Genomic DNA, 10,021 nt, shown 5'->3' on the forward strand with positions numbered 1-10,021 from the left:
CTTCAGAATGGAGGATACCAACTTTCATCTTCAGAGGAACTGTACGGTGGGTGATGATCCCTTCAGGGATATAACTTCCGTCAACCGCAGTGATAGAGATAGCTCGCTCCAATCGAGTGGTTGGTATTTCAGATTGCCAGACTAAGGCGGAAGTAATGAAAGAGGGAAGTTCCAGACATACAGCCAACAGTGATTCCTTCCTGGTGATATCGCTAATGCTGTCTAGGTAGCATGTTGTCCAGTTTCCTTCAAGTATCATGTCACTTCTGGATATCAGGTCATAATGTATTGCTGAGAGAACCCAATAAGACACACAGCCGTATGCCTCATAGGTAATCTGTTTTACTGTAGTTTCTTCAGAGCATATATAAGGCACATTGTACATATCAGTCATGGTGGTCAGCTCACATTACTGTCCCCGAAGGTGGGGGCACACTCAGTATAACATATGTTCTTTCCATTTTTGGTAATCAGCAAATGTGCAGTGTACAGTTCATTTTACAACAAATTACATCACACACTTTCTATAGATGTTTCTCCCTACCAACAGAGTATATTCTTAACTCTGTACTTATAAGCTGCATCCACCTGTCCCTTACTTCATATAGATAAATATAGTACAGACAAGTTTGCTGACTGTCTCTAAGCTCAATACAGTTCATTAAATCTGTTTCATATAGTGAGGCTTATAACATAATCAGCCCTTACTTGGAACTCACTTCTTTATTCAACATAAAAATACCTCCTATATGTGTATTTATCCATTTGATTATTATAACACAATATAGTAATAAAACATTAAGCTAACATTTTCCCTCCTTTTTATAATAAATCAAAGATTACAGGTTTATCTAGCACATTCCTAACAAGTCTATGCAATAACAGTCTACTCTAATGATACTGATGGCTACCTATCTCCCTACAGGTAGGAAGCTACACCCTATTTGTCACAAAATTGGTGTCTTTGTCTTGGCTTTGGTTGGTAGACCTTTGATTCATATCCATTAGGGCAGACTGTTGTTGGACCTGCTTCGCTAGACGCTTCTGTATTGACCTATATTTGGAGGTGTCCAAAGCATCTTTTACTCGTTTCTGGCAAACTGAAAAACAACAAAGCAGCATCTTAAAACACAAATATAATATAATTGCAATTCCAACTGCTTTTAACAAAAACATTAGGATTCCTACAATCCATCCTTTAATTCCACTGAACCATGAAACTGGATTCAGCCATGACAGCCAACCCCATTCACCCTCTAGTGTATCAGGGATATTATGTTTGTTGGCATAAGTCAGCTTTGCATCTTCTATCTCTTGTATATGTTTTTCCACTATTTCTTTTTCAATTAACCTTTTGCTAAAATTTAATACAAAAGAATGTATATTTTTTATTTTTATTTTCTTTTTTATCCAAACTTAACTTTCAAAAGTTTGCAGTGTGATGCATGTACCCAAGCCGCTCTGTCCTTCAATTTCACAGATGTTGGTGTAGTTATTAACACCTGGAATGGACCATCATATCTGGGCTCTAGAGATTTCCTCACGTGTCTCTTCAGGTACACCCAATCTCCTGGCTGGAGATGATGTGGATTCTGATCTGCTGTAGAATCTGGAAGGGAATCATGTGCTACAACATGAAGATGGGTTAGTCTCTCAGTTAGACTTTTCACATAAGCAGTTAAATCACCATGTTTATGCTGCAATTCCTGTGGATAATAACATCCTATCTTAGGTATACTACCAAACAAGATTTCATATGGTGAATAACCTGACTTTTTGTTAGGTGCAGTTCTAAGACTAAATAGTGCCAAAGGCAAACAGTCAACCCATCCCTTCCCTGTGTCTTGCATAGCCTTCATGAGCTTTGCCTTGATGTTATAGTTCATATTTTTTTCTGGTCCACTTGCCTGTGGACGGTAGGCCGTGTGGAAGGCCTGTTGTATGCCCATGTCCTCCATGATATGAGTCATGACTGCTCCTGTGAAGTGACTTCCTCTATCTGATTCAATCACTTCCGGTACTCCATACCTGCATACTATTTCAGTCAATATTTTCTTTGCTGTATTCTTTGCTGTGGCTTTGGCTACTGGGAAGGCCTCTACCCATTTGGAGAAGGTATCGACACAAACCAGTACAAACTGGAACGGGCCTTGAGTTGGCATCTGAATATAGTCTATCTGTAGTCTCTGAAATGGCATATTGGCTTTTGGAATGGCTCCTGCTGGAGTCTTGGTTCTACTTCCTGGATTTGAAATTCCACATATCCAACATGCTTGTGTGTGCTTCTCTGCTGCACCTTGGAATCCTGGGGCTATCCATTTTTGGTTGACTTGTCTCGTCATTTGATCTTTTCCTGCATGGGTAATTCCATGGCTTACTTGGCACATAGCTGAATATAGCACTCTTGGCAAACATGTCTTATCTTCTGTTTTCCAGAGTCCTGTATCTTGGTCTTGTATGGCTCCCTTCTTTAGCCATGTGGCTTTTTCTAAGGGACCTGCTTGATTCTGGAAAATGATGAGTTGCTGTAGATCAGCCATGTGTGCTGGGTTCTGAGTTTCATCTTCAGCTAGCATTATTTGTACTTCTGATTTGTCAGAGCTTTTGGCTGCTCTCTTTGCTTCGGCATCCGCCAAGTTATTTCCTCTTGTTTCTTTAGTTTGGTTCTTGGTGTGTGCTTGGATTTTTATGATGGCTACTTTGATTGGCTTGTCCAGAGCTTCAAATAGTTTCTTTATCAGATCTGCATGCTGTATCTGTTTTCCTGTAACTGTCTTGAAGTCTCTGCTTTTCCAAATCTGGCCATAATCTTGCGTAATTCCCCAAGCATATCTGGAGTCTGTGTATATATTAGCTGTTGTGTTTTCTGCATACTCCAGAGCTTTAGTGAGAGCTATTAGCTCTGCAGCTTGTGCTGATAGCTGTGCTGGTAAGCTTCCTGAGTCAATGATATCAGTCTCTGTTGTAACAGCATACCCTGTATATGGGGTTCCATTATCATAGTATCTTGATCCATCCACATAGAGGTTGTGCTGGGCATCAGGAAGGGCTGTGTCTGTGACATGAGGTAACAGTTGAGTCTCTTGTTCCATTAGAGCCATGCAGTCATGGGAAAAATTTGTATTGTGAATATTTTCATCACTTTCTGCATTCCCATAGTTCATGTGGTCCTCATCATCCTGGTTATTCTGGGTACCATTGCTAGAGATATTATATGTCTCTCTTCTCCCTCCTTTTGAATCTAGAGATTCATACTCTGCTCCTTCTTCCTGCAATAGGGCTGGTAGTAGAGTTGCTGGGTTGAGGGTAGTGCATCTTTTAATGGTGACATTTGTGGCACTTAGTAAAGCTACTTCATACTTGGTGAGTCTTGCAGCTGATAAGTGCTTAGTTCTGGCTTGCTGTAGTATTTCAGTCACCGCATGTGGTACCTGAATGATCAGTTCATGATTAAGCACAATGTCTATGCATTTCTGTTTGAGGACTGCTGTTGCTGCAACTGCTCTGATACAGGTGGGTGCTCCTTGGATAATGTTGTCTAGTTTGCTTGAAAGATAAGCCACTGGGCGTTGCTTGCTTCCATGCGTCTGTGTAATGACTCCAAGTGCATGACCTCTTTCCTCATGGCAATAAAGAGTAAATGGCTTGGTGTAGTCTGGCAGACCCAAAGCTGGTGGAGATGCTATGGCAGCCTTAAGGTTCTGAACTGCTTCTTCAACTTGTTCTGTGGTGTAGATTGGAGCATCTTTCTTTGTACTGTCATACAAAACTTGCATGTAGATAGAAGCATGTGGTATCCATTCTCTGCAGTACCCAACAAGACCTAGGAATGATCTGGTCTGTTTAATAGTCTTTGGTACTTTGGTTTGTAGAATAAGCCGTTTCCTTTCTTCTGTAAGGTGTCTGGCTCCTTGTGAGATACAGTGACCAAGGAAGATGACCTTCTTCTGGCATAGTTGAAGCTTTGCTTTGGAAGCTCTGCAGTTTTGTTCTTCCAAAAATTTCAACAGTGATACAGTCTCTTGTTTACATTGGTCTTCTGTGCTTGTGGATAGCAGTAGATCATCTACATACTGTATGAGCTGGGTGTTTTCTGGAAACACTGGTCTCCAAGCTTGTAAGATGAGTGACATTGCTTCAGTGTAGTCTGATGGACTGGTTGCTCCTCCTTGTGGAAGTCTGGTCCAACAGTACTGTCTTCCATCATGGGTGAAAGCTAGCATTGCCTGTGATTCTTCAGTGATCGGTACAGAAAAATATGCGTTGGTCAAATCAATTACCGTAAACCAGGCCCCTGAAGGTGGGATCTGGTTCAGCAAGGTATGAGGATTTGGCACAATAGGAGAATTGATCACCAGTCTCTTGTTGACTTCTCTTAGATCATGAACAAGTCTATATTGTACTTCTCGTGCTTCATCTTGACCTTGACTTTGACCTTGACCTTGACTTTGACCTTGACCTTGACCTTGACCACCTTTCTTTTTCACAGGAAACAATGGAGTATTCCATGGGGATCTACACTGGACAATGATCCCATTCTCTTGAAAGGCTTGGATTTGCTTTGTAATAGCTTCAGTTTGTGCTGGGGTGAGAGGATACTGCCTGATTGAGACAGGTATGGTTCCAGGCTTGAGCTGTAGGTGGACAGGTTGAACTCGTAGTAGTCCAGTATCCATCTTTCCTTTTGACCATAGTCTGTCTGGAACTTGAGAAGTAACCCATTCTGGGAGGGTTAGTTCTGAGCTGGACTTGGCAGTTTCTTGCAGTAGGTAAACTTCAATTGCTGCTTCAATGTTAGGCTTCATGATAGCTGGAATATTGCTGGTGTACTTGATTCCTTGTGGAGTATACTGAATAGTAGCTTGCATGATGCTAAGGATATCAGCTCCCAACAAATTCACTGGGCATGTAGGTGAAGTCAGAAATTCAATGGGTACAGGTGTAAGTTCATCATTTATAAGGAGAGAAGTTGGCTTACTTCTTTGAAGAGGGAGGGGCCGTCCTCCCAGTCCTGTCCCATTAACATAGTGATTGGTTAAAAGTTCTTTTGGGACATCAGTTTTCTTAAGTACAGTGACTGCTGCTCCAGTGTCCAAAAGGCATTCCAGGGTGTTTCCTGTAGGTAGAGTAAGCATAACAGTACCTTTAATGGGGTCAGTGTAGGTGTTGCTTGAGCAGGTGGACCCCGGAGCAGGAATCTGTCATTCCCGTTCTACCGTGAAAGCTGGAACACCATCCTTAGACTTCAGCCACGCAAGGTATTTTCTGCATTCTTTCTTCTGATGACCTGTAACCTTGCACCAAAAACATTTACCAGTCATGTCTTCACCTTGTACATCCCTTGTAGTGTAGGGTCTGGAGTTATTAACACCTCTACCTTGGTTTTGGACCTTATGTGTCTTGGTGTTAGACTGGGCAGCCTGTACCACATGTATAGTAACAGCTGGTGTTTTGGATGTTTTTTTATCCTGTTTTCCTCTCTCATTGTCCTGAATTCCTTCTAGGACTTCTACTAATGAGGTAATGTTCATCAAATTTGCTTCTGGTCTGACAGCATACAACTGCTGCCTGTATTCAGGTCTAAGTCCATTAAGGAATCTAGTCTTGAACAGTCTGGCATTATTAGGCTCTGCAATGGGAAAACCTTCATTTTCTTGCTTGACAGACAGTCTGTCATAATACTCCCTTATGCTGAGGTTTTTCTGTATCAGATCAGGCTCAGCTGGTGCAGTGTCTCTGATTTGCTGACATCTGACTTGTACTCTATACAACAGTTGTGAGCCTGAAGCCATAGTATAGCGGTTGGCTTCAAGGGGAGCATTCTCAATTTTCCCCCTATCACCATCTGCCTCCTGAGCAGCTATGGCAAGAAGCATATTATATTCACCTATTCCTATAGAAGCTCTAAGAATCTGTTCTAAATCAACCCAACACGGTCTATACACAAGATACACTTGTTTAATCTTTTTTTCAAATTCTGCTGGGCTTTTTCTGATATTTGGTAACTCATTTACAATTCGCATAATGTCTGAGGGGAACCATGGTATGTACTGTTCCTGTTCCACATATTCTGCAATGTACCCGTCATCATTAGGTAACAAATTAGTTGTATGTCTGGGATTAGCATGACTACTAACTCTAACAGGCATTACATTGTAACTTTTACGAGATATTCCTCTTGGATCTCTGTTAGGACTACTAGCAAAGTTCCACAACCTCCTAAATATCCCTGGAGTTTTTTGTTTAACATTTCCCCATCATTAACACATGGTCCTGAATTTGGCTCTACCCAGTTACCACAAAAGAAACATTTTTCACTTCCCTCAGGAACACATCTTCCACAATAAAGACACTTTCTTTCAGGGTAGTGGATAACATCCCTAAGAACCAGTGTACCTTCTGGATTCTTTTCATAACTTAAAGTATTTACATAACGTTTTTCAGGTGTCATTTGTTCTGCATATGTTGCTGAAGGAGTTAAAACTCCTGCTTTATCATGTGTCTTTGATTCTGCATGCATTGATATCAGTGAGGGATATAAGCTCCCTGTAACAGCTGGTGACTTTAGCTCTGTGTGCATTGATACTGCTGAGGGGGCTGACCCCCCTTCCACATTCCCATCATTATAAATAGCATTACATGTTATTGGAACATAGGGTGGTGGTATTACATTAGACATACAATCATCCTGTCTAATTCTTCTCTCGTCTTCCAGTTCTTGTGAAACAATAAGCCATATATTTACAGTGTCCAAATAACCTTTCTTTTGTAACCAGTGACCATCTGTGGCCTGGAACCTTTTCCAAGCCTGAGTATCTAATATTCCTTCGTTTGGAAAATTAGCTCTTTTAAGGATAGCGTTTATACGCTTAATTCCTCTCCTTCCCTCACATTCTACTACAATGTCTATAGGTAAGCGCTTATTCATTCTACTCCCTTTCCCTCCCATTGGGGTAATTAAGCCCTCTGGGTGTGGCCGAATCCACCTGCGGTGAAGAGGGATATGTCCTTGAACGAGAAGTATCTGTGTATCACTGGCTATAAGTTTTGTTTGGACACAAACCTTTCTTAGCCTATTTTTGTTTCTACTGAAAATTAACTTAACTTGTCTGGTTTTAACCTACCACATCTACAATGCATGTAATTTAAAACACCATATTTACCATTTACTAATGTCTGAGAACTTGCTGTGCACACTGTCAGTCTGCTACAATGATCAATAAGTCAATCATTTCTATGCACTGACAACAATTGAGCATTCAAATGATATCCCACTATACTAGCAAATTCTGTTAAAACGCCTTTCCTATTCTGATTTGCTATCTATGTTGCAAAAAACACTGGGTAAATACTGCAAAATAATTAACCTTGGTACACCTTTGTACCGCACACAATTGCAAACTTGGTACGCCTTTGTACACAATTTCAATTGTTCTGTGGGCGCATGCGCTAATAAGACATAGACAAAGATTCAGTCATTTAGCTACTTTAGACTTTGTACAACATGTAACAATGTTTTTATCAATGGTGCAGGCGAGGTAAGTTGTGTCTCATATGACCACCCAGGTGCTTCCATTGACAGGTGACAGGACAAGCCTACGGTTGCGCGTGCCAAGGGCCGTCTTTGATGACCTTATGGACCAACCTCCTTTATACACTTTACACCGTTTCTTGTTATCTTAAAACAGACAGTTTACATGACACAGACAAGACAGTAAGCTGTTCATTATGGCGTCAACTGTTGGTCAGCATACCACAAATTCCAGCTAGCATTCAGGTCCCGTAAATGGCTGACCCAACTTTCATTCACATAAAAACATATAACAACAACTGCAATATGCCTTACGCCTTATGCCTTATCTTTATCTGTAGCTGCAACAAGCAATGCACCTTAGCTTAAGCAATATACCTGTATATGCCTTAGAAATAATAATAAGCAATAAACTTTAGCTGCGCAAGCAATACACCTGTATCTGCCTTAGATTACAACAAGCAATACTTTTTTAGCTGCGCAAAACAACATAATTTAAGTAATCTAGGCTGTGACAAGATACTTGGGTTTCTTTATAATGACAGTTCAAGGAAAAACATAAATGCACATTGTTTTCTATAATGTACCTAAAATTACACTCATGGGATCTGATTTTGAGTAAAATATGACTGTTTTACAATCGTTTTACTCACCCAATGTGAAATCAGAGTCCGTGAGAACAATTTTCTTCCAACACAGAAATTTCTCATTAGATGCTTTTCCTTGTGTTAGTCATTCCGTGACGAGCCCTCATTTAATGATATCGCTAATGCTGTCTAGGTAGCATGTTGTCCAGTTTCCTTCAAGTATCATGTCACTTCTGGATATCAGGTCATAATGTATTGCTGAGAGAACCCAATAAGACACACAGCCGTATGCCTCATAGGTAATCTGTTTTACTGTAGTTTCTTCAGAGCATATATAAGGCACATTGTACATATCAGTCATGGTGGTCAGCTCACATTACTGTCCCCGAAGGTGGGGGCACACTCAGTATAACATATGTTCTTTCCATTTTTGGTAATCAGCAAATGTGCAGTGTACAGTTCATTTTACAACAAATTACATCACACACTTTCTATAGATGTTTCTCCCTACCAACAGAGTATATTCTTAACTCTGTACTTATAAGCTGCATCCACCTGTCCCTTACTTCATATAGATAAATATAGTACAGACAAGTTTGCTGACTGTCTCTAAGCTCAATACAGTTCATTAAATCTGTTTCATATAGTGAGGCTTATAACATAATCAGCCCTTACTTGGAACTCACTTCTTTATTCAACATAAAAATACCTCCTATATGTGTATTTATCCATTTGATTATTATAACACAATATAGTAATAAAACATTAAGCTAACACTGGTAAATTGGTTGGGGAATGCTCCTAGCTTAACCTCTCCTGCGTAAGCTAGGAGCGGGAGTTTCCAGGTCGTTGAATACAAGACTTAACGGCCGCCACACAATACATGCAGAGGTTGCCCTGACTGCATCTTTGACATTCCTCATTGGTGAGACGAGAGCGGTTGACCTGCATGAGTTCTTCAGTAGATGGTGAGGATGGTCTAGGAGTGGGACAGGCCCGAGGTTTGGGTCGCTCGAACCTTGTTCTCTCAAGACAGCACCCCTTGTATCTTAGATCAATCTTGTTACATAAAGAAATAAGCTGATCAAGCTTAACTGGCACATCCTGAGTGACCAGGTCATCTTTAATTTTGTCGGAGAGATCGTTCCAAAAGGCGGCAATAGGAGCCTCTTCATTCCAGCCCACTTTGGAAGACAGAGTACGGAATTGGATCATGTACTGGGCGATGGAATGGGTTCCCTGATGCAGACGCAGAATCTCCAAAGTGGCAGAGGTGGTCCGGCCTGGCTCGTCAAAGATTTTACGAAAAGTTGCCACAAATTCCGGGTAATTTGACAGTATGGATCAGTTCTCTCCCATAAGGGTGAAGCCCAATTCAGAGCTGGTCCGGTCAGAAGTGAAATGATGTATGCGATTTTGGTCCGATCAGACGGAAAGTTAGCTGCCTGAAGCTCAAACTGGATCTCGCATTGATTGAGGAACCCTCGGCATTCTTTGGACTACCGTCAAATTTACTGGGTGGCGGTAGTTGTAAACGAGGAACTGGAATCGACACTAGAGGATTAGGTGCTGGCGGATTGGAAGCTGGAACCGGAGTCCGAGATGTGGAAAGAATCCAAACAAGTGGACATATTCTGCATGAACTGTACAATCTGTGCCTGCGTGGCCTCCTGTTTATTTAGACGAGACAGAATATCCACAGAGGCATCACCCCCGGTAGCCTGCTCACTTGCCGGATCCATTGGGCCAGTGCTTACTGTCACGCTCGGCGTAAGTTGGGGTTCCGACAACCGAGTTTTGGCTGAAGGGACAGCTACCTGTGATGAGAGTAAACGAGGTGGCTGAATGTAATTCCTCCTCATGGGGTGGAAGCCAAACTAAGTGTTAACGTTGGCCGGAGGGC

General features: G+C 41.4%; 1 protein-coding gene across 1 annotated transcript; it reads right to left on the reverse strand.

Moving 5' to 3' along the window:
• Positions 1-317: 317 nt before the first annotated feature.
• Positions 318-5,332, reverse strand: LOC135056421 (uncharacterized). The gene is made up of 2 exons (XM_063961564.1): positions 4,475-5,332; positions 318-4,441 (listed from the first exon to the last, which is right to left on the reverse strand). Exons 1-2 carry the CDS (start codon positions 5,133-5,135, stop codon positions 1,407-1,409), a joined length of 3,696 nt encoding a protein of 1,231 aa, XP_063817634.1. The 5' UTR covers positions 5,136-5,332; the 3' UTR covers positions 318-1,406.
• Positions 5,333-10,021: the final 4,689 nt, after the last annotated feature.

Source organism: Pseudophryne corroboree, chromosome 3 (assembly GCF_028390025.1).
Source record: "Pseudophryne corroboree isolate aPseCor3 chromosome 3, aPseCor3.hap2, whole genome shotgun sequence".
NCBI classification, from domain to species: domain Eukaryota; kingdom Metazoa; phylum Chordata; class Amphibia; order Anura; family Myobatrachidae; genus Pseudophryne; species Pseudophryne corroboree.